General features: G+C 45.7%; 2 protein-coding genes and 1 long non-coding RNA gene across 3 annotated transcripts; all 3 read left to right on the forward strand.

Annotated features, from left to right (window-relative positions):
* The first annotated feature begins 2,032 nt into the window (after nucleotides 1-2,032).
* LOC127782140 (uncharacterized) lies at nucleotides 2,033-3,723 on the forward strand. The gene is made up of 2 exons (XR_008019113.1): nucleotides 2,033-3,258; nucleotides 3,360-3,723. It is a non-coding gene; the product is annotated as an uncharacterized LOC127782140 (long non-coding RNA).
* A 659-nt stretch (nucleotides 3,724-4,382) lies between these two features.
* On the forward strand, nucleotides 4,383-6,892 carry LOC127782137 (uncharacterized). The gene is made up of 3 exons (XM_052309209.1): nucleotides 4,383-5,123; nucleotides 5,296-5,581; nucleotides 6,601-6,892. The coding sequence occupies exons 1-3, from the start codon at nucleotides 4,416-4,418 to the stop codon at nucleotides 6,681-6,683; spliced, it is 1,077 nt and encodes a 358-aa protein (XP_052165169.1). The 5' UTR covers nucleotides 4,383-4,415; the 3' UTR covers nucleotides 6,684-6,892.
* Nucleotides 6,893-15,772: 8,880 nt separating this feature from the next.
* Nucleotides 15,773-22,243, forward strand: LOC127782134 (protein FAR1-RELATED SEQUENCE 5-like). The gene is made up of 5 exons (XM_052309206.1): nucleotides 15,773-16,006; nucleotides 16,212-18,771; nucleotides 20,726-20,854; nucleotides 21,007-21,114; nucleotides 21,197-22,243. Exons 2-3 carry the CDS (start codon nucleotides 16,232-16,234, stop codon nucleotides 20,748-20,750), a joined length of 2,565 nt encoding a protein of 854 aa, XP_052165166.1. The 5' UTR covers nucleotides 15,773-16,006; nucleotides 16,212-16,231; the 3' UTR covers nucleotides 20,751-20,854; nucleotides 21,007-21,114; nucleotides 21,197-22,243.
* Nucleotides 22,244-25,265: the final 3,022 nt, after the last annotated feature.

A 25,265-nucleotide genomic window follows, 5' to 3' on the forward strand; every position in this document is an offset into this window, starting at 1 on the left:
AATGTGATCGAAATCTAATCTGTGACGCTAAACCACAAAACCGGATATCTTGACCCCTCAACTCTTAAAAACGGAGCAATTTGACTCCCTCAGCGGTTTTGGAGGGCGGTTTTGTTGACGTGGCGTCTACGTGGCGATGTTGACTCAGTCTTCGGTCCACGTCGAGTTAACGTGACGCTTATGTGTACTAGAATTAAAAAAATATGTGCGGGACCATTTGTCATTCACACAAAATGTGGGACCCACTGACATTTGGGGCCATGGGTCCTCTTGCCTTCTTCTTCTTCCTCCACCCTTCTCTCTCTTTTTCTCTCTCTCTCATTTCTCTTCGTATTCGTCTGCAGGCGGCGCTGGCCCAGAGCGGCTGCGGCGGCTAGCGGGAGGGAAGGAGGCGACCCGGCGGCAGCAGCGGCGTGCGGCGGTAGGAGGCGACGTGCGACGGCGGTATGAATCGGACGTGCCACCATTACCAGCAAGACCGAAGGAAGGGAGCAGGAGGGAGTTGGAGACGACGACGAGGAGGAGCTCTTGAGCCACCAAGAACTCCATCCCAATCCCTCTCCCTCTCCCTCTCTCAGCTCCTCACACTCTCCCTCTCACCACCCTCCTGCGAACCAAGTAGTGGCAAAGCAGAGTAGTAGTAGTAGCAGACACTGTAGTCACGCTTAAAAGCGCAACAGTTGCAGCAGCAGCAGCAGCAGAGCAGCGGATTCAAGTTCGTGGTTGAGGTGACTAGACGCTGGAGGAGTTTCTTGCTTGCTGGGTCAAAGCAAAAAGAAGGCTGGGAATGCCATTAATGACGGTAGGATTCCTTTGAGCATAAGCGGCGGCGACCTGGCATGCGGCGGCGGTATGAATCCGCCCGACGAGAGCGTGCAGGTGGAGCGCATCGTGGTGAGCGAGGACTAGGAGATCAAGGGCGTCGTACTCCGGGATGGCACATCACCCGGTGAGCGGCGTCTCCTCCTGCTGCCGCCCGGTCGCCGCCTCCCCTCCCGCTCGCCGTCGCCTGCAGACGAAGAAGAAGAGAAATAGGAGAGAGAGAAAGAGAGAGAAGAGACAGGAAGGGAGGAGAAAGAGGAAGAAAGAATGAGGACTGACATATGGGCCCCACATGTCAATGGTTATACTTTATTATTTTGGTGTGAATGACAAGTGGGTCCCGCATATATTTTTTCAATTTAGTATACATAAGCGCCACGTCAGCTCCACGTGTACCGAAGACCGAGTCAACATCGCCACATAGGCGTCACGTCAGCGAAACCACTCTCCAAAACCACCGAGGGAGTCAAATTGCACCGGTTTTAAGAGTTTAGGGGTCGAGATAACCGGTTTTGTGGTTTAGGGTCACGGATTAGATTTCGATCACTTTTGAGGGTCACAAAGTGAACTTATTCTAAATATCGAGGCCTCGAGAGTCTTCCTTTCCAAGCCATTCCTTATAACGATTTTGCTATAAATCTGTTGACAAATTTCTTCCTCAAAATTTGTCGATTTTTGAACCGCTTGATGAATCTCGGGATTCGTGCTTTTGCGTCGACGCTTTGATTTGTTTCTTTCGACGGCTGCTGGCCGCCGGCCACAGGCGCAGCTCATGCACGCGTAGATGACAGACGAAGGGCAGAGATAAAGCGGCAGGACATAGCTGAACATGAATGCATGAATGATGGCCTCCGCACGCATTGTACAAACAGACATTGCGAGTTCGTAATCCCTCTTTCACGTGAGCAGTGCCAAACATAAGTTTTCTACATGCAAGTTATATTATAGTTATAGTGTAATTATATATAAGTTACAGTGTAATTATTATAGTTACAGTGTAGTTATATTATAGTTACAGTGTAATTACATTTAAATTACAGTGTAATTATTCTATAGTTACAGTGTAATTACAGTATAATTATATTATATTTATATTGATAAATTTTTAAGAGAAAATTTGTTGACAAATGTATAGGTAGTCCCTCCTTATAAAGCTCTCCTCCGCCTCCTCCTCCAGCTCATCCCCACCCCACCGCCGCGTCCAATTCCCAATTCCCAAATCCCATCACTACTCGTCCCTGCGCCGCCACCACACCGCCCCTTCCGTGTACCGCATTCAAATCGAGTGGAGGAGGCCGGCCAGTAGCTGTCACTGCACGTGCTCGACCCCTTCGCCGCTATGCCCGACGACCACCGCTAATGTGGGAGTGGCTACGGAGGAGTCAACCCCGACGCAAAGCAGCCTCCTCCTCCTCCCTTCGCCAAGCCGCCAGGATGTAGACTCGCAACCGCCGGAAGAGGGCGTGGAAGGGTTCGGGTCGGCGACGGCTGCTCCGCCCACTCGATCAACCTGCTGCATCCACCACCACCACGAGCTCGCGAGGGTGCTCTCCTCGCCAACGCCAACTCGGCGGTTCTCACGGCGGCGTGGCCCTACTCCGAGCTCGCCACCGCCCCCACCCCTCGGCTTCCCCGGGCTTCTCCCTCAACCTCAACCTCGCCTCCGAGCGCACCCCCCCCCCCCCCCCCCCCCCCCGCGTTCGTCATCCACCACGTCAGGCTCGGTCTCGCTCCCTGAGCTCTACAACGACGCCGGGCGCTCCCACGGCTTGCATCATCGCCACCCACGTCGACCTCCAGCGCCTCAAATCGAGGCGTTGGGAGCATCGTGCCGTTGAGCCGTTCCCGCGCCTCCAGCTCACCAACCTCGCCGCCGCGGCTGCTCCCGATTTGCGGCACCTGGGGCGGCGGCTTCGGCGGCGCGCCGCGCGTTGTCCAAGGCCACCACGGGCGCCGACACCACGGGCAGGGGCGGGAGGGTGCCGAGGCTGCTGTACCACCCGCGGAACCGCTACATGCTCTGCTCCACCTCGACGCCGGCGCGGCGCCCGAGGAGCGGGCGGGGGCGAGAGGGCGTGGAGGGACCACGTCAAAGTCGACGTCGTCGGCGAGGGCTACGCCGTGGACCGGACGTGGTCGTCCGTGCTCGCTCAGGGTCACGGTCGCCCACGATAGCCTCGTCCAGCGGCGCCGCATGGGCTGAGGATTCTGCGCCGTCGATCCTCGTCTCGCGCGCCACCGGCGGACCCCTTCGCACCCTCGCCCGCTGCGGGCTGCGCCACCCACGGCTCCAGGACGACGCACGCCCGCGCCGCGCGTTTCTTGGGCGATTACGACGGTGGCTGGGTCTTCGTCGCCTTCGGTTCGGCCACACCCTGCACTCCTCAGCCTCCACAACGGCGATCGAGCTACTCCAACTTCACATCGCCGATATGGGTATGGCCGTGGTGGCCGCGAGCCTCTCTTGACTCTTCGACGCCATCAACCATTCCTAGCTTCCTGATGCACTCATGCATCCTGGTGTCCTCCGCGTTCAGGGTGTTCGGGATGGTGGTGGTGGTGGGACCATCGACAACGACGACGAGCTGGAATCGCTGGTGGGCGGATGCTGTTCGTTGCTCCAGATCGTACAATGCGGATGACTATCCGGCGTTCCGGCCGTCGAGTTCAACGTGGGCGTCTATTTACTTCCTGGATGACCCCGATTTCTGGGAGTATCCCTTCGATCAGAGACGACAAAGGCTGTTCTCTGTGAAATCTTGTTTCTGCTTGTTGAGTTAGGAACTGAAAACTTATCTGACAAAATTTTCATGTTAGGCATCACCAGAAAATCGTACGTGCTAATTCTGTGTATCGTAGCAATAGGATTTATCTGAATGTTGTGTACTTTTTTTAAGATAATGATCTGAATATAGTAGACAAGCAGAACTAGTAGTACTTAATACTAAACAGCCCAGTTCGAATATGCATGTTACTGAAATATACTATAGTACTACTGTTAGAAACGTGCATGATTCTGAATTCTAATGAGCGATGACAGTAACTGAATCTTCTGAGTTCTGAATCACTGGACCGATCAAAACATCCATGGTGGCTATGGGATCGTCCTAACAATTTTTTTTTCCAGAACTCTGTTTTCTGTATGTAAAATTTGACAGTAAACTCACTCACAGGAAAGGACTGGGCAGATTCGTTTTGTTTGTGCAGAGATGAGAACAAGTTCAGAACTCGTTTGTATGAATCTTGCAGAGTCCACTCGTTTGAATCTGCGCCTCCTCCGAGCAAATTCTGCACTCCCAGTTCTCGGGCCCCACCCGTCATTGACTACGGTTGACCACAGCTGACCGTGGGACCCACCTGTCAGAGAGCAACCTGCGTCTTCTCGCGATGCCTTCAAATGCCACCGCCTCCCTCGGCGTCTAAACGCAACCGTCGCTAACAAACTCTTCCACGGCTACTTGCCTCTCTCGTCTTCCTCCCCACGCCACCGAGAAGCGAGAAGCCGAGAGGAGTAGCCACTCGCCGCCGCGCGCGCGCCACGCCGCGCTCTCGCCTCGCCACCGCGCGTGCATCGATCGCTCGCGGCGCTCGCCATGGCGTGGAGACGTGGGACGTCGCGCGGGTATCGGGTGGGGATGGAGGTTTTCGACGATGTGGCGTTCGCGCGGCTGCGGAGCCATGTGTACGGCTCGTACCTCCACGCCGACGAGGACGGGAGGTCCGTCTACCACGGCAGCCTCCGCGTCGGCGCCTCGCAGCACAACGCGGTGTGGGCCGTGGAGGAGTTCCTCGTCGAGGGGGAGGACGAGGAGGTCCAGGAGGAGGCCCCCGTGCGGTACCTGCTCCTCCGCAGCGCCTACGGCCGGTACCTCGGCGCCACCGACGCGGCCCCCTTCGAGGCCGCCCGCAACGCCGCCGCCCGCGACGCCGCCGCCAACTCTGACGTCCGCCAACCACACGCCCGCGAGGGTTGCTGCGGCGGCTGCTGCTGCTGCCGACTCCCCTTCGGCTTGGTCGAGGCCACGCAGCGCGACCGCGATGAGGAGGAGCCGGAGGTCGACGCCATCATGTGGCTGGCAACCAGGTGCGGCGACCAAGACGTACAAGAGGATCGCGATGCCCGCGGCGTCGTCCTTCTGCGCGACAGGTCCGGGCGCTACCTGCGCTGCAACAAGAGCATCCTGGCTTGCCGCCGCAGCATCTCAGTCGACGCCAACTTCGAGGACGAAGATACGTTGCTGTGGGAGGTGGTGCGCGTCCCCCCGAGTGGAGACATGCCGGAGCTCCCGATCGCCACTCAGGTGAGCTTCTCCGATCCTTTTCCCCTCTCTTCTTGCGATTCCAATTTTTTGTTTTGTGTCTTGATGCTGATTTCGTCGGAGATTAATCTTGATTTCTTGCAAGAACTAACCGTGCAGTACAATTTGTGGATTGATCGAATTTCCTTCTGCTACCATTGTTGATTTTGTGCAGCCCGGGTTCTTCGTCAGGGCGTGCTTCCCCCCGCCGCCGCGGGAGATCCAGTTCGTGGACGAAGCCGACCTCGACAACATCAGCGAGGGAGAAAACTGGGCTACGGTTGAGATCAGAGGGAGGTCGGTGAGGCTCCTGAGAGAGAAGATCGCGAAGCGTGTGGGCTACGACGACTTCACGATGTGCGTCAGCGCCGGCCGCCATGGGCAGTTCACCCCTCTGCTCATCGACCTTCCTCGCCGCCGGGAGACCCTGCAGATCGTCCTTGTCAGGCCCAACACCGAATGTAAGCAGCCTATGTTCAATATGAATGTTGCTGAATTTTCTGAACAATGTTTATGTGGTTCTGAATTTTGCTGTGAAAGCTAGTAACGGATGGCATGGAGTGGGCAGTGTCTCTGTTTTTCTGATTTTGTTATGTCAGTTCAGCACTGTAGATTTTCCAGTTTTCAGTAGTTGCGAAAGTCATATTCCCTTCCGCTTGTGCCTGTTGTGGAATTTGCTGAAAATACAGTCATGATGTGTTTGCTTGTAGAGTTAGGATTTGTCTGAAGAATATACTGTAGAACAGCACAACTGCAGAACTGAAATACATCTGTCGAATTTTAATCTTGGGCACCACCAGACAATTCTATGCACTTTGGGCTTATCTGAATGTTGTAGGGTTTATCTGAATGTTTTAGACTTTTTCACACAATGGTCTGAATACTGTAGCTGAATGCTTGATTGGTATGTAAACATGGTGTGCATCTGGGCTATTACTATTGTTGTGACTCAGACCTAAAGTGGATGGATTGAAACAAGTTCAAGCCTGCATTGTCTATTCAACTTGTTTCACAATGATCACATCTGTAGTTTAGTGTGAAATTAGACATCCAATATGCATGTTGCTGGATTTTCTGAACAATACTTACATTTCTTAATTTTGCTCTGAAAGGAATGCATGGCATGAAGTGGGCAGTGCTTCTGTTTTTCTGGGCCGTTTTAGCTTGTTCAGCTCATATTTTTTTTGTCTGTTAGGACTTGTCTGAAGAAAATACTTTAGAACGACAGAACTATACAAGTGAAATATATCTGCACTTATCTGATGAATATTCATTTCAGGCATCATCAGACAATTGTGTGCACCTTGGGTTTAACTGAATGCTGTAGGATTCATCTGAATGTTGTAGAATTTTCAGTGTGAAATTCAGCATCCGAGTAGCATTTTAACATGTGAATTACTGGCACTGTTTTTACTTGCAAGAGCTGTAATTCTTGTGTATTACTTTTTCTAACTGCGTGATTTGTTTGCTATGGCTGCAGCGTATGATCAGTTGATATTCCCGAATCCGAATGCATTGCCGTCAGCAGAGGCCACAGATGAAGACAATGCCACGATTGAGTGAATCCTTTTGTGCTGAAGTTCTGACAGGCTCAGGGAACTCGACAGAAGATTAGTGAGTTGGTATAGGGTGGAATTTTCAGTTCAGCCGATGCTGCAATGCAGTTTTATGTTTGCTATCAGCTGTAGAATGGCTGAAAACTCTAAAATTTTCAGTGTGTTCAATGGGTGTTTTGAAACCGGTAAAACAGGGCCTTCTAAGGAAAATATTGGTTTTGGTGACAATTAGTATTCATGCCTAGTATGGATTGACGCCAAAAATGTGCTTATTCCTGAAGTATATTAGTGTTCATGCTAAACTTGGTAGAAATATGCATGATGTGTCTGAATTCTGATGAATGATCACAGTAACTGAATGTCTGAATCTCCTGAGGCATTCAGGCTTGCCCCTGCCTATCTATTTGAGAATTTTGATGGGTTCCAGTTTGCTGATGCTACATGCTATCTACTATCTAGTTAGTTAGTAGTTCTGTCTATACTTAGCTGAGGTGACCATAAACCAATTGTTAGATCCAAAAGTAAAGTACACAGGAGAGTTCTTGAAAACATAAAACTACTCCAATGCTATTTTCTGAAGCCCTAAAACATTCAGGGGTTGTCCCTGTCCTTCTAAGAGTAGTATTTGGGAATTTTTTTTGAAGGTTAGTATTTGGGAATTTTGACGGCGCCGGTTTCCAAATGCTACATCCTACATGCTAACTCCTAACTCTGTGAGTTCACCTATTTGACAGAACTGGACAGCCATATTCCTGTTGTTTGCAGCAGGAACTAGAACAAGTTCAGAACTCGTTTTTTGCATGAATTTTGTAGAGACAGAGTGGAATTTTCAGTTTAGCCGATGCTGTACAACTTTATGTTTACTGTCAGCTGTAGAATGGCTGAAAAATCCTGAAATTGTCACTGTGCACAATGGTCGAATCTCCATGGCTGTACGTACTCTGACAAAATGTTGGTTACAGTGACACAGTCAATATTCTTGTCTCCTATGGAACTATGTATTAATGACAAGACAAGAATGCGCTTAATATTAGAGAACAAAGATGAACAGTGAAAAACAGTGAATCCTCCAAGTCTTATTGATCTCAAAATGTCCCCTTTTATAGTGGGGATTTACATATGCACAAGCCTAGGATACTCCTAGGAATTAAGGGTGATTTAAGCCACTAAATATGGCTGATTATGTGTCACAAATTCACCATAATATGGCTGTTACAAGTCACTTGAATCCTGCCATTGTTGCTCTTTGATGAGCCTTTGATGAGATCAAAAATGTCTCATGATGCTTTTGTAACACTCCCCCTTTTGATCGAGTCCATCTTGAGATCAACTTGTTTAATTCCTTCGAAAAACCCTGTGGGAAAAAAAATAGGAATAATGTGATTGGTGATTACTCTATCAGAAACCTGTAAGGTTTAAGGAGTAATCCATGCCTTGTTTTATCTCTAGAAAAACTCCTGTGGGGAAAACATGAGATAAGGCATAAGCTTGTATCTAACATTGTCTCATTAAAAACTTTGTATGAGAAAAACCGGATGGTAAAAACTCACAAAAGGAAAAAGAGTACAATGTGATGTGTTTCAACAAGGTACATCATTCAGAGAGTCTCCCCCTGAAGCTTGCAAGTCTCGGAGTAGTCTCATACCAATTCCCTTAACACATCTCTCGAACGAGGAAGTAGGTAGGGATTTAGTGAAGAGATCCGCCAGATTATCGCAAGACTTTATCTATAAGATGTTTATTTCTCCACTTTGCTGAAGCTCATGGGGATAAAACAACTTAGGAGCAATTTGTTTGGTGATATTGCTTTTGATGTAGCCTGTTTGCATCTGTGTAATACAAGCAGCATTGTCTTCATAGATAATAGTAAGTGATTCTGATAAACCGATGCCACAAGATTGCTCAATGTGGTTTATCATCCTGCGGAGCCACACACATTCACGTGATGCTTCAAACAGTGCGATGATTTCTGAATGATTTGTGGAGGTAGCCACTAATGTTTGTTTAGATGACTTCCACGATATGGCCGTTCCTCCATGGAGGAATACAAAGCCTATTTGTGATCTGGCGTTGTGGGGATCAGACATATAGCCAGCATCAGTGTACTCAACCAAGCTAGGATCAGCAGTTTTCTGAAAGAATAAGCCAAGATACTTAGTGCCATTTAGGTACCTGAGGATTTGTTTTCCGCCGGTCCAATGACGCTTAGTTGGAGCAGCACTATGTCTTGCTAATAGATTGACTGCAAACGCAATGTCTGGTCTAGTACTATTTGCAGGATACATAAGTGCTCCAATGAGACTGAGATAGGGATATTTTGGTCCTAATATCCCCTCTCCTTCCTCCCGTGGTCGGAAAATGTATTTTTCTTTATCGAGTGATCGAACAACCATGGGGGTTTTGTTTGGATGTGCTTTGTCCATATTGAATTTCTCCAATAATTTCTGGACATAGGCAGATTGGTGCACTAAAATGCCTGAGTGAAGGTGCTCGATTTGCAAACCTAAGCAAAATCTGGTTTTACCCAAATCCTTCATCTCAAATTCCGCCTTAAGGTGGCGGCGGGCTTCATCAATATCTTGTGTGTTGCCAATGATATTCAAATCATCTACATACACTGATATGATGCAAAATCCTGTGGAGGATCTTTTGATGAATATGCAGGGGCAATCATCATTGTTGGAGTAACCTTTCTGCAGAAGGTACTCACTCAGTCGGTTATACCACATTCTGCCCGACTGTTTGAGACCATAGAGTGATCTTTTGAGCTTTACACAATACATCTTGCGATTTGCGCTCCCATTCGGTATAGAGATCCCATTGGGGACCTTCATATATATGTCCGAATCTAGTGATCCATATAAATATGCTGTCACGACATCCATCAATTGCATAGATAGACGCTTTTGAATTGCTAGTGAAATCAAATATCGGAACGAAATTCCACTCATGACCGGAGAATATGTTTCATTGAAATCAATGCCAGGTCTCTGCGTGAACCCTTGTGCTACAAGCCTCGCCTTATATCTCACCACCTCATTGTTCTCATTCCGTTTCCGGATGAAAACCCATTTGAAATCCACGGGGAAGGTTTTTGGAGGTGTAGGTATTACTTGTGAGAATACCTCTCTTTTATTGAGGGAGGCTAACTCTGCTTCAATTTCTTCCTTCCATTTGTTCCAGTCCGAGCGCTTCTTGCACTCTACCATGGATTTTGGATCTGGATCATTTTGGATGGTATCTGCAACTGATGATGTAAAGTATATGTCGACAATTGTAGTCTTACGGTTGAATGATTCTCCAGATTCAACATAGTTTACGGAAATTTCATGCACCCCAGTTGACGGCTCAGTATTTCCCAATATGACCGCGTCGGGGCGTTCCAATGTCCCATCATCAGAAATTGAGTGCACTGTTGATGTGGGAAGTGGATCTGATGAATCCACTTGGTGTCTCTCAACTTGAGGTTGAGTTTCATTTACTGTGTCAGAGGATTCTTTCCTCTGTTTCCTCGTGCGCTTTCGAGGATTTGTCGTACTTCTCCCACTCTCTTTTGAGGAAGGGAGTTGAATAGTTTTATTTGGTACCTCTATTCTTTCCGGCACATTCCTTGCGGGAATGTATGATTTTGTGACACTTTTACTCAAGTAAATGAGTCTGGCAAATTGTTTGCAGCTACCTGCAAATCAATGATCCTTTTAACCTGAAGTTCAGATTCTGTGGTACGAGGATCCTCCTTTAGGGTGTCTAAGGCATCCCAATTTATTTCTGGGCATTCAGTGTGATACTTGAATTCTCCCCCTAATGCCGGAAAATGTTCTTCATTGAGGATACAATCAGCGTACTGGGCTGTGAGTAAATCCCCTGTAAGGGGCTCCAGGTATTTAATAATCGACGGGGATAAATATCCCACGTAGATCCCCATTTTCCTGTGAGGGCCCATAGATGTATGCTTTGGTGGTGAGATCGGTACGTATACAGTGCAACCGAATTTCCGCAGATGGGAAATATTAGGAGGATCACCACGAACCAATTGCAACGGGGAAGTTGTATGGTATGCAATTGGGCGCAATTGTATTAAGTCACCAGCGTGTAACACTGCGTGACCCCAACATGAGGTTGGTAAGTTACAATTTTGCAATAATGGTCTGGCAATGAGTTTTATTCTCTTGATAAGAGATTCGGCTAAACCATTCTGAGTGTGAACATACGGTACGGAATGTTGGACTTCAATTCCTAAAGCCATACAATAATCATTGAAAGCTTTGGAAGAAAATTCTGCAGCGTTGTCTAATCTGATTGATTTTATCTGGTGTTCAGGTTGATTTGCTCTAAGTCCGATGACTTGTGCAATCAATTTTGCAAAGGCATGGTTCCGTGTCGATAAGAGACACACATGGGACCATCTTGTGGATGCGTCTATTAGAACCATGAAATACCTGAATGGTCCAGACAATGGTTGAATAGGGTCACAAATGTCTCCTTGAATGCGTTCAAGAAACTTTAGTGGCTCAGCCTTTATTTTGAGATATGAGGGTCTCAAAATTAATTTCCCCGTTGCACATGAGGTGCACACAAAATCTGATGATTTTGGGAATTTTCTGTCGCTCATACCATGTCCATGTGAATTGCTCATGATTTTTCTCATCATTCCGATGCCGGGATGGCCAAGGCGATCATGCCAAGTTTTAAATGCATCCACATTGTGAAAAATCACTTTATATGCAACATGTGGTACAGGTTTGATGTATGTGTAGTACAATCCAGACGGGAGAGAAGGCACCTTTTCAATTGTTTGTTTGCCATATCCAGTATCTTTGGTCAAGAGGAGAAACTCCTCATTGTTTTCTTCATATGTTTCCACATGAATTCCATTATTCTGGATATCTCTATAACTTAGTAGGGTATGTGTTGAATCAGGATACAATAATGCCTCCTCGATATTTATTTGTGTACCCATTGGAAGTATGATAGTGGCCCTTCCGGAACCGACAATCATAGCATCGCGTCCCGCGATGGTCAAAACTTGTCCTTCCCTCTTAGTGAGAGTTTGGAAAATTTTGACTTCCCTAAGTATAGTGTTAGTGGTACAACTGTCCACTAGGCACATCTCTTCTTCCATCGGATTGATTCCCGTAATAATCTATATAATGCGAAACTTAAATTCATAAGAATAAAAGCAAAATATAGAAAACACACATAAATATATGTGATTATTACGTGTATAAATGGGGTAGCAACATCATGTCTTTTATTACAATGGTTACTCATGCAAAATTAAACATAGAAATTTATATGGCGCCTAATTAAGGTCTCCATAAATGTCGTTGGAAGCATATTCCACGAGCATGTCATCGATGTCCAAAGAGCCTTCCTCTTCATTTGTCGGAGTCTTGGTTTTGCTCGGTTCCTCTTCGTCAGGAATGGGGTCCATAGCTCCAGTCTCCAGCACTTGAGAGGCGAAGTGTGCTTCATGCTTTTGGTTGGTTTGTGTATGACCCATAGACTTCATGTACAGATCAACAAGATGTTTAGGGGTTCTGCATTTCTTAGCAATATGATTGTAGCAACCACACCTGTAGCAGGCGGTTTTGTTGCCGCTATCATTATTGGGCTTAGAATTGCCTTTCCCCTTTTTGCCGTTCCCACGTTGCTTTTTGGCTATCTTGCGTTTGCCCTTGCCAAATGAACTTCCAGTCTGGGTATTCCCGTTGGGAACATTTTTCTTCTCATTCGCATTTACTTCAGGCAATGGTGCAGTGCCCAACGGGCGCTGGTTCGAGTTCCATACAGTAAGCTCATGGTTCTTTTATACCTGTTTCAATGTCTGAATGAGTGAAGAATAGACTGTGAAATTCTTCTCACGGTATTGTTGAGTGATGATCCGTTCTGATGGGAGCATTGTAGACAGAGTCTTCTCAATTTTCTCCGCTTCAGAAGGTTCATTCTTACAAAACCGGAGTTTAGAGCATATCTTATGAACAGCATGGTTGTATTCGTCTATAGTTTTAAAATCCTGTAGACGCAAGTGATTCCACTCGTGCGATGCCTCAGGGAGGATAATCGCCATATGCTGTTCATAACGATTTTTTAGAGATGTCCATAAAACTCGTGGGTCCTCCTCTAACATGTATTCCATTTTCAAATCCGGGTGGATATGATTCCTTATTATTCTTAAGGCTGAGAATTTTGACATGTTAGAGGGAGGGACGGTTCCATCTGCTGTATCGTCTATACATCTGTATAGTCCATTGGTTGACAGACTCACTTTGAGATCCATCGCCCAAATAGGGAAATTGGAACCATCGAGAGCGAGTATCTCAAACTCTTTGGTTGCCATCTCACCTACATTGTGATAGCCAAAATTTTGAGAAATTATGGCATAGTTGGAAAAATAAAAATAAAATAGGGCGAGGGGAATAAATTTGCAAAGTAATTGTATAATAAAAGACATGGAAATGCTTAAACACACCCATATATTAACAATATCAGAGAATTACAAAGTGCTGATGGCAAATGTAAAACTCTAATTATTTGCTGAAATTTAAATGACCAAAAAGGGTCAAGTACTATATTTAAAAGCAGAAAATATAAAGATAATTGGGTAATGGGCTGAAATAAAGGTTTCGGCCCGCTACCCCTTGCGGTCCACGGAGGTGGGGAGGGGTGAGGCACGGGGGGTGGCGGCCCATCAGTGGGTGGCCAATGGGCCGGCCTGGCCCGGCCGGCTTAAGGGAGGGGAGGGGGGTTCGGTTAGGCAAACCCTAACCCTACCTCCCCCTCAAGCCGCCGCCGCCGCCTGGCTCGGGAGGGGCTGGCGCACCGCCACCGGCGGTTCGCTGTCGCGCTCACAGCGGAGGCCGCCCCTGCCGCCGCTGATGCGGGGCGTAGCCACCGCCGTTGGGCGCCGACGCGACTGGGCGCGGCCGCCACCGCCGAGGTCGCCACCATCAGGCGCCGGCGCGGATGGAGCCGGCCGCCGCAGCCTGCCACCGACGTCGTCGCCGTCGGGCTGCCGCCACCGCCGCTGAAGACGCCACCAACGCCGTGGACGCCGCCGACGGCGCCACCGCCGCCACCTTGCCGCCTCGCCCCCTCCTCCAGGACCCTTCATTCCTCGTGCTTCAGGCCTCCCCCTCACCCGAGGGTGGGGGACGGCTAGGCTCGCCGCCGCCGCTCGTCTTGGCCGGGACATGCCTGGTCTTGATGATGCGGCGGGGTTTGGGGAACGATGGGGCCGGCGGAGGGGCGGAGCTCTCGCCAGAGCCCCCTGCTGCCATATAGAACGGCGGGGCTCCGCGGCGTGCAGCAAGGGTTCCTTTGAGGAGGAATTCCGGCGGGTTGGCCGGTGTCGGTGTGTGCACCGGTGTCTCCGGTGTGCAGTCTGGTGATGATGGCGGATAGATGACGCGACGGAGATGATGGGTCCAGCCATGATGAGGGCAGAAGGCCGTGACCACGTCTGGCATGTCCAGCTGCGGTCGCACCCGTGCGGTCCACCCATGGGACGCACAATGGTGTGGTGCCTCCACCAGGATTCTGTCCGGCGCTGTGCACATGCCCGGCGTCGCCGGAGACCCTCGGCGAGTGGCGATGGTACTGGAGTCGGTGCTACCGGCTCCGGTGTTCCTTTGGGCAGCCGCGCCGTTGCTGCGGCGTCTTCCTCCACGTCCGGCGAAGCCAGGAGGAGGAGACGGGGGGCCACGGCCGGCATTGCCAGCACGACGGCCCCTGCCACGTCGAGTACGACGCACGGGAGCCCGAAGGATCGTCTCGAGCTGCTGCAAGAGACGACGAAGGTGGCGTGCACGGAGATTGCGGGGAAGGGAGGAGTCGGCAGTGAGGGGAACATGACGAGCCATTCTTACCACGCACGTGCCGGTGAGTCTTTTCACTCTTCTCTCTTGGTAGAGCTGCTGATAACGTATTAGAGAACAAAGATGAACAGTGAAAAACAGTGAATCCTCCAAGTCTTATTGATCTCAAAATGTCCCCTTTTATAGTGGGGATTTACATATGCACAAGCCTAGGATACTCCTAGGAATTAAGGGTGATTTAAGCCACTAAATAGGCTGATTATGTGTCACAAATTCACCATAACATGGCTGTTACAAGTCACTTGAATCCTGCCATTGTTGCTCTTTGATGAGTCTTTGATGAGATCAAAAATGTCTCATGATGCTTTTGTAACACTTAACTCCTGCAATTTGCATCACTGCTGAAGGTTGAAATACGCATGATTCTGAATTCTAATGAGTTATGAAAGTAACTGAATCTTCTGAATTCTGTAGCATTCAGGTCTTGTGCTTGTCTGTCTATTTGGGGAACTTTGATGGTGCCAACTTTTGCATGCAGAATTCCAGATTGCTTGAAAATTTTCCATTGCCAGGTTTCCCATATTGATTAATACTCCGTACTATTTTTCTTGATCAGCTTGTATGGTGGTGATGCAGCAATAGTAATATAGTTGTGTCGCTGAAAGTAGCCTGAAATAAACGAAACGGACATGCAGTGGAATTCGGCAGACTTCAGACTTTCAGAGTTCAGACTTCGGACATCCAATTTTCCTTTTCTTTTTGGATCGGGCTTTGTTACCGTTTACGTCGGCGTGGCTTCGTCTTATGAGTTTCCCTCGATAAACTGATGGTCTTAAGCTCGGTGTTCACGGTAACAATGTCAGGTTTTCACCGGTTTCCTTTAAAATACCTTATACCGTTATAAGTTCTTTTAATCCGGTTCCTTCAATAAACGAGATCAATTCTCCTCTTCTTCTAAAGCGAAATTGCACGTTCTTTTTTTCATATTTTCCGTTTGAGCACTGCTACACGCACTAAATTTCTTTTTACAAAACTCTTATAAACAATGATCTCAACCATAATCTAAGTAGATGAAAGATATATAAAATCTAAATGTACTCATAACATGATATGATATGTAGTGTTAGTAAAAGTTTCAGTAAGATAAAATTTTAGTAAGTATAGGACTTTTCCTTTCTGGTTTTTTTTTTTTTTTTTTTTTTTTTTTTTTTTTTTTTTTTTTTTTGCAAAAACAACCCCGAAACCACTGGAAATAGTAGCACTGAGCCACACTGACCAGTCGTCTCCCTCACAAGTCACAACGCCAGCTACCTTCTTCCTTCCGCTATCCCCCAGCCTTCTCTGCCGCTGCCTCCGCCGCCTCGCCACGCGGCGGCCGGCGAGCAGGGCCCCGCAGCCACGGCGTGGGCGGACTCCTCTCCTTTCCCCCCGACCACCTCCGCCCTCGCCTTCTCAGGCCTCCTCGCGCGCCCGGCCGGCGACGGCGAGCATCTCGGCTCGAATCGAACTGAAGGTATCCGTTCTTCTCGTCTCCCTCCCTCCTCTGCGCGCCACTTCGTGTTCTGGATTGGGTAGATTGGGACTCATTTGAACTCGAATCGATCCATTTCGCTCCAATTAGACCTCCCAGTTCATCCCCATTTGCTTCGTTTGTTGCGTGCTTTGGTGAAGCACTTACTAATGGCATTTTTTTTTTTGGAAAAAAATTGGGGGTTCAGTTGAATCTGCATGCTCCAGGATGGAGATCGACGGGCAGGAGGCGGGGCACGAGCACGACGGGATGATGGAGCCGCAGGTGGTGGACCTCGAGGAGGAGGAGGAGGACGACAGCATCAACTTCTGGGCCTCGCTGGGCGTCCATGCCGTCGACCAGATGCCGCTGCACGGCGGCGTCCAGATCGTCGACCAGCCGTCGCCGCCGCCGCAGGAGCAGGCGCAATCGCAGTCGCAGTCGGTCCGCAAGGACCTGTTCCCGGTCGACTCCGACCCCTGCCTTGAGCCCCGGGTTGGGATGGAGTTCGAGTCCGGCGAGGCCGCCAAGACCTTCTACATTGCCTACGCGGGGCGCGTGGGGTTCTCCGTCCGCATTGCTCGGTCGCGGCGGTCCAAGTGCAACGAGTCCATCATCATGCTGAGGTTTGTCTGCTCCAAGGAAGGGTTCAGCAAGGAGAAGCATGTCGTCGCGGGGAAGAAGACGAGGAAGCGGCCTGCTTCCATCCGGGAGGGATGCAACGCCATGCTCGAGGTGCTACGCAGAGGCGATAGCAAGTGGATTGTCACCAAGCTTGTCAAGGAGCATAACCATGAGGTTGGGATGCCCAGCAGAGTGCACTACATTGCCATGGAGGGTGATACGGTGGTCGACCCTTACATTGGTATGGAGTTTGAATCACTTGAGGCCGCCAAGACATTCTACTACTCATACGCGACCCGTGTCGGGTTTGAAGCTCGTGTGCGTCAGTCCCGCAAGTCGCAAGATGAGTCACTCAAGATGCTGAAGCTTGTGTGCTCAAGGCACCGATACCATTCAGGAAGAGAGACCAATGGAGGGGATCCCAAGAGAGTGCAGGCCTTGGATCCCTCCAGGGATGGCTGTGATGCATTATTTGAGATAATTCGGAAAGACAGAGATGCCTGGACGGTCTCTAAACTCATCTTAGAGCATACTCATGAGCTGAACCCGGCACCAACAAGTAGAGTTCGCTGTATTCGCTCACAGGGTGAGGTACTTGTTATTGCAAAGAACTTCTCTGACACACGCAATCTCCTATTGAACGGTCTAGATTTCCAGCATCCTAGAGAGTTCCAGTATAATGATTTAGGGCCAGAGGATGCTCAAAGCTTACTCAGATATCTCAAGAACACACAAAGCGAGGATCCTGCTTTTTTCTATGCTGTGCAGCTTAACAGTAATGGACACACAGCCAATATTTTCTGGGCTGATGCTAAAGCTAGGATGGCTTACTACCATTTTGGTGATGTTGTTAGGCTTGGTACACTGTGCAGAAACAGCAAAGAGTATATACCTATTGCCATATTTTCAGGCGTCAATCATCATTTGCAGCCTGTTGTCTTTGGCTGTGCACTAATTGTTGATGATTCTGAAGCATCGTTTGCATGGTTATTTGAAAAATGGCTTGAAGCAATGCCTGTGGGCCCTCCTGTCTCGTTGGTATTAGAGTTTAACCAAGAAATGGCTGCCGCAGCTACCAAAATACTACCTGATACTCATTGTACGTTCTGTGAGAAGCATATTTTGGGCACTGTCAGGGAAGAGCTAGGGAGTTTGTATCCAGAACCAGAACTAGACCATTTCATTACTGATCTGAGAAAGTGCATTGATTGCTGCAGATTAGAAGAATCATTTGAATCATGTTGGGATTCTGTCATCAGAAAATATGGCTTCAGAAATAATGAACTATTACAGTCTCTATATGAAATTCGCAGACAATGGGCCCCTGCATACACAAGGAAGGTATTCTGTGCCAGAAATCTACTGCCACAAAGCTGTCAGAATCTTGAAAATGTTATCGAGAAGCACTTCTCATCCAAGACCCAGTTATGGGTGGCCGTTCAGCAACTTGGACAAGCTGTTTGTAATTTTTATGAAAAGGAAACTCAGGCAGATTATCTGACAACATTTCAAATGGCAACAGTTAGGACTGCATCACCTCTTGAAAAGCAAGCAAGTTCAATATTCACCAGGTCAATATTTGAAAAATTTCAGGATCAGTTTGCCGAGTCCTTTGGGTACCATGCAGATAGACTTGAGGATGACATGCTACACAAGTATCGTGTCACAGTAAGTGAAGGGGATGAGGAGGCACATACTGTTTCTTTCAATCCAGAAAAAAAGACAGTGGGTTGTAGTTGCTGCCTGTTTGAGAGCTGCGGCATCTTGTGTCGGCATGCTCTTCGTGTTTTCATTATTGAAGGTGTGCGTGCTCTGCCAAAGGCTTATATCTTGAAACGCTGGACAAAGCATGCAAAAAGTATTGCCACTGTAGATGATTACATTGATCTAAGAGGATGTCGTGACGATCCTTCAACCACAATGTACAATGATCTCCATTGTGACGCAATCAAATGTGCAAAAGAGGGTTCGGCATCCTCTGAGCTCTATAGTGTTGCTAAAGAGGCATTGCACAAAGCTCTTGATGAGGTCGTGACTTTAAGGAAAATCAGAGACCAGCAAAATCTACAAAGCTGTAAAAGGTCGATCAAGAAGTCTGCTAAGGGAAAAGATTCAGATCATTCTACTATCATAAGCTCAACAAGGTCAGCATCCAAAAATTCTCTCTTGGAGATTGATGATATTACATGACCATATATCATGAGTAATAAGGAAATAATGCAATTTTACCTGTTCTGACTTGTACAATAGTAGCTCATTCGATCTCATAATTACCACTTAAATTGTAGCTCATTCGATCTGATAACTACCACTTAGATTGTAGCTGATTTTAGTTGTTTCTTTTTTCTGCTTGTAGTGCATATATGACTGTAAGGGGTCTAGTGAACCCTTGAGGCACCAATATTAGAAAAAGGTTGTGGATTTTTTTTTATAACTTTACTGTAAAATGGAGCTCTTTTTTGTATATGAGATTAGTAATTTCTCTACACTATTACATGATTACTAGACAATTTACCTCGTGTGCTAGTTGTGGTTCAACTCCATTTTACTTGAAAACACTATTCTAACTATCAGCTGTGAATTTTTCTACGGTAAAGTGGAGCTCCCTTCTGTAGTTATGATTCTGCACACCATTATAATGGAGATTTTCTGTCGTTCCATGGAAGTATGCACTTGTAGCTTACCTCAGCAGCATGAACATGGAGTGTGCTACAGATGTACGCCATCAATCTATGAGAGTTCCTGGTCGGACTTTCTTTCCCAGGTTTTTTCTTGTGTTAACCAAACTCCACAGCCACCGACGCGCAACGGTCAAAACATATTGGCTGCATGTTCACTAGGAATTCCTTGTAGTATTTATTGGTGCCAAGCAAAATTGTGGTATATATGAATTTTTCTCAACTGTACCTTGATTGTTTCGATGGGCAATAATTTTGAGGCCAACTTCCTAAGATAATGGACAAACATTGTAAAACCAAGAAAATACTGTTGTTAATTATTACCTCCGTCCCAAAATATAACGACTTTTGGTGATGGGCAGATTCATAGCTAAAACTTGCTATATTCTTGAGAGGAGATTGTAGTTTGCAACTATGGGTTTTCATATGTTTGAACGATGGTTCTAAATATGGATACTAGTCTTTGTTTAAACAATAGCAGCATTATTTTTAAAATTACGCAAGGTCAGTAGTTCCCATTACCGTGGTGTCTTGTCCTTTCATCACTTACGTTTGCTGTGCCTTTTGAATCAACGAAACTACATTTTTTTTATAGCATGTATAGTACTTGTTATCCCTAAAATTCATGCACTGACCTTGATCAGACTTCAGACTTTGGAAAAATTCTATCGGGAGTTTCAGTCTCATGTCTTATTGTGTCTTCCAGTGTTGTTACTAAAAAAAACACGAATATTAGGGAAGGACCTAATATCAAATAAATAGAAAGGGTGAGGCTTTGAAGCCAGGCCGGCTAGCCCACCAACTTGTGGAGCTAGCCGGAAGACCCCTGGGCATTTCTCCAGTGTTGTTACTCCTTGGAGCTGTCACTCTTTCTCAATGGATGCTACAATATTTATGGCCTATAGCATGAAGCTTTGGGACATTTGTAACCCCACTATCTTTCTTTTCTACCTGATCATACCACTGCCTAATTGGGTTCCTTCATCATATGGTGTTTTGTTTAGTTCATGTCAATTCCGATTAGCTTTCAGTGACTAATTCTGCATTTCTTTACCAGTATCTTGTAACCTCATCAATGTGGTCATTTTTTCTCTTCTGTTAATGTTCTTTGCATCATATGTTAAACTCATTAAGCTGCATATTGATGTTCCGGCCATTTGTTCAAGTCCCTAGTATTACCATTTCATTCCTTTCAGCTAGTCAGTTTGTACTGCAAACAGGCAAATAGTCTGGTGTTTGAACACTTCTTTATGTTTTCCTTGTTTGGTACTTTCATTTACTTGACCCTAGGCATTTCATAATTCCTTTCTAATATGGTTTCATTCCTGGGAGTTCCATAAACAGTTACGTTTCCTCTCTTTTGATTTGATGTCCCTCTCTAGTCTCTATTTTTTGAGGTCATCTTTTTTACATGTTGTAGGAATGCGCTGGGCAGTGGGAACTGAATCAAGTAGCTTATCTTGCCATGTCAGATGAGCTTATCTTCACATACGGAATGTCTGGTGCAGTGCACATAAAATCCGTACTGCTGAAGGCTGGAAAGGAGCATGTAAGTATTGTGTTCATTCCAAATCACATTTGTTCAACTGCTGTTGTTTACACAGTTTAGCAGTTTACCTGATTGCAATGTTTTATTACATGTGGATAGGTAGAATTGAACACATTGTGATAACATTTTTTTTGTACCAATTTTGCTGATAGGTTAACATCTAAATGAAGAAAGGAGTGCAATACCAGCTGTATACATCAATCATGCTGTATGAAGGGAGACAACCTTTGGATACAGCTATTCAGCAAGCTGATAGAACAGTAAGTTTTCTTTTGCGCTTTGATACGCTTTCAGAAGAATCTTTCACATTCTGTTGACTGTTTTATTATCAATCTCTTGCAGTACCTGGCAGAATGAATCAAGGTGGGGAGTTGAAGGGAAGCTCTGTTTTCCCCATTACGGAGGCAAGCGTGAAGAAAAAGGTGCCACTTGCAGGCATATCCACAGTCCATAGCAACTCTGATTCCAGTTGCAAGTTGTATGTTGCTGTTCGATCAGTTGAATTTTGCTCGAACAGCATGCCGCGTGCACATAACGCCACAACCATGTGCAGGTAATGACAAAACCACAGAGAGGAGGTCAGCGTGCCAAGATAGGTCATGATTGAAAGCAACGTATGCATACAGACACTGCAAAATCTAGCCTGAAGCTGGATGCTTCAACAATCAAAGGGTTGGCAAACTGACCACTGCTGCATCTTACCTGGGAACAGAAATGAGAGGAACTCCTTTTCTTGTTACTTACAAGAAAAGAAATGCGCCCACCTGCCATGTGCATTGGGCTCCCACTCGAAGATCATTGCCTCGCGAGTGGACAAGGAGAAGATGTATGCTCTGATAGTGGTTTCTCAGTTATAAATTGCGCAGTTTGGTGGTACTTGTGAGGTTGCAGCTGTCAGGATCAGAATGGGGGAGCATTGCAAAGCGTCTCCCTGAGCCTGAGCTTTCAGCCCCTGGTGGTTCCAGGCCCAGGCAGACGTGTCCCAACAGTTGGTTCTTCTTCCTTGTACATGTCTCCATCGGCTTGCTCAACCCCACCAAATCCGCCGCGCTGGCCCACGGTCTCCTTGGCTGAGATAGAGATTGCAAGCGTGCTGTGTGTTGTGTGTTGTCGCTGGCATGGAGCTTGTGGCCGAACGGATAGACCACTATGTTGGCCTGTCATTGGTCACCCAAGGGCAAGGGGCAGCATGCCTTCTGCCTTTACCAACTCTCAGGTTCCCTGCTCTCTCTCTCTCTCTCTCTCTCTCTCTCTGCTTTGCTTTGCTGAGTTCATATGCACAATGCAATCATGCATATACTCCCAATTAAACAGTAATGCTAATGCAATGTCAAACCTTTCTTTTCATCATCCGATTAATTATGAATTATCTTTGCACTGTTTGTTTATTTGTAGCTAGATGCTGCATCCCCTTTCTTTGGGCAGACTCAATGTGGACCAGTTGGTTTCTTCTCCTTTTCTTATTTATAACAGAAGCGAACCACTTCATTTTAAGTCCATCCATGACAAGTGTTTTGGATAACAGTTGCAGCATTTTGGCTCAATGCGTGGTTTCACATCGTGCAATTCGATCGATTAAAAATGCACACAATATGCTGGCACAGAAAGAGAGAGAAAGATAGGGCGTGTTTGTGTTTTTTTTTTTTTTCAAGAACGATAGGAACTGTTTGCTGGAAAATGTTTTGTTAACAATCAGGGAAGGCAGGGCATGTCGAAGATTTCAATTAAGTTGAAGTTATCCTTTTAAATATTGTGCAACTAACTACGCACTTTTGGATAGTGCAGTTCTAGTTACTCCATCTGATTCCAAAGATAGGTCGTTTTTTCGAAAAAAAAAGACAGGTCGTTTTAGCTTAAATGATTTTTGTGCCCTTCAATTGTACTAGTACCATATTAAAGGGGATGGAGCATTTATTTCTGAGAGAGATAACATTTAAGAATAATAAAAAAAAGATGCATAGAAGTTCTAAATTAATTTTTATTTGGGAAGAACTAGCCTTAGTCTCATCGGTTGCCTATATTCCCTAAAGCCAAAAAAAAACTTATTAGGAAATAAAAATTAACTTATTTTTTTTTATAAAGGAAGCTTTTAGGTAAAACATATTAGGAAAAATTAGCTTATAGGTAAAACTTTTGTATATTTGTTTGTAACAACTTAAAAGACAACGCTAAAAAGAAATTACGTTAAAAATATCTTAAAATCGTTCGGAAATTTAAATTTTGGCTTTTGTTTTGGCTTATTAGGCTAACCGATGGGGCTCTAAAACTACTTGAATTTGGAATCGGAGAGAGCGCAATGGCATACTTTGTACCTCAGGATGGTGGTGAAGAGTTCAGTTCAGTCGTAACACGCAATGTGCGAAAAAGTGAGGTGACAACCTCTTAAGTGTCAAATGATATCCTCAATCTCTTTTGGAAACTCAAATGATATCTTCACTTTCATTTAACAATTCCATGGTACAAGAAAGGATGAGCAGATGTGCATGCTCACTCAAGTAAAGTTGCTGGAGATGAAGAAGATGAAGAAAGAGAGATCAGATCAGCTTTGGGAGTTTGATGCAACTAGCCTAGTTGGTATTGGGCCTGCCTCTTAAAACTAATCCAAGAACTAACTCCCCAACTCGCCCACGCTGCAAAATGATTCCGTCACCAAATAAAACTATATATGCGTAATGCATGCTGATCAAAGTGCCATTTGCTTTTCTTTTGTCAGGGAAGAGATTTTGTAAAATATGCAGTGATTGATTTGCCAAATCAAGACCAGATGTCCATGCTAAAATCAGATGCTGGTATCATCACCCATCACTAATTCTGACCCCAAGGGAAAAAAAACTAAAAATAAAGAGAAAAAAGAATTGCAGTGGCATCAATCCTGGTTACAAGTGCACATAAAAGCTAGAGAAACTAACCAATTCTTTTGAATCCAAAGGTGGATTAGCAAAGGCATGTTGTGCATGCATCATGGCCTGTCACGCTTAATCAATCACAAGCGTGTCATCTCAAGCAGGTTTGCTACCATAGTATTTTGTTACTACATATGATTTGACATCTCTAAGGAAAGGCCAAACTTGCAACTTGGGTTTGTTTTTGCTTGCAAGAGGCTTAATGGGTTGTCAGTCATTCTTAAAGCTTACTAGCTGTCAAGACATATCTCAAACAAATCCAGTTAAAGCTAGCAACCAAACACACATATCACTCAAACAAATCCAAAAAATACACAATAAACCTAACTTGGTTGTGAAAAGTTGCATGAGTCCCTCCACTTTGAGTTAAGGTGAAGATCTATTGGCTAACGAACTCAATTTCTTTCGAGGATATAAAAGCAATTCGAACTGTGCTAGTTAGCATCAAGACGAAGGTACCATTTGGTTAATCTGGACCACTATATTACATATTTTATCCATTGGATTTTCATTCAACATTTTGGACATGTTTCAAAAACAAAGGGGGAGCCTAGCTCGCGCGCACACGCCGCGATGGTAAGTCGCGCAGGCGGCCCGTGTCAGTAGCGCTTAGCACTTTTTCTTAAAAAAAATTAAGTGCGTCATGGTGGAAAGATAAATCGGCGCGTGTTCCATTGCTAATGGCAGCGATTAGCACTAAACGCTACAATATTTTTCAATAAAAAAATAAAACAATTAGTTTTAAAATTTTGAGTTGAAAGTTTTAAATTTTGATACGGCAGATTTCAATTTTGAAAATTTTCATCTCAAAATTCAAAACTCTCAACCCAAACTTAAAATACTTTCAACTCAAAACTTGGATAAATTTTTAGTTGAAAGTTTTTCAACTTGAGTTAAAAGTTTCAAATATTTGAGTTCTAACTTTCAAATCTTGAGTTGAAAGTTTCAAATTACGCTTTCAAGGTTTTCAAACCCTGGGTTGAAAGTTTTTAATTTTAAGTTGAAAGTTTTTAAATTTTGAGTAGGAAGTTTTCAAATTTTGGGTATAACTTTTATTTTTTAATAGAAAGTATTAAATTTTATTTGAAAGTAATTTTCATTTTTTTAGTAAAACAGGAAACACTATTATGTAAAAAAGAAAATGTTATGTTAATAGATCGTGATATCGGAAACTAATTACGTAAAAAAACTAGTAACGATTATTTTCTCCGACTTCTACGCATGCAGGGCAGTGAACTGCGTGAAGAAAAAGAAAAAAAAGGAAAACGCGGCAGCAACGAAGAGCGGGAGAAAAGGAAAAAGCAAAAAAAAAACAAAGGGAAAACACATCGTACTTAGAACCGCCGGCGACTTACCCTCCTCACGCGTATGTGCTAGATAGAATTCTCGTAAAAACAAATCCTCTTGTAAATTTGTAACTTGTTTCCAGAAAGGTCAATTTTTAGAAAAAAAAAAGATTTATTCTAGAATTACCAAAAAAGTTTAAAAATTAAAATTATTTTGGTAGC

The sequence above is a fragment of the Oryza glaberrima genome, chromosome 8 (genome assembly GCF_000147395.1).
Source record: "Oryza glaberrima chromosome 8, OglaRS2, whole genome shotgun sequence".
Classification (NCBI taxonomy): Eukaryota; Viridiplantae; Streptophyta; class Magnoliopsida; order Poales; family Poaceae; genus Oryza; species Oryza glaberrima.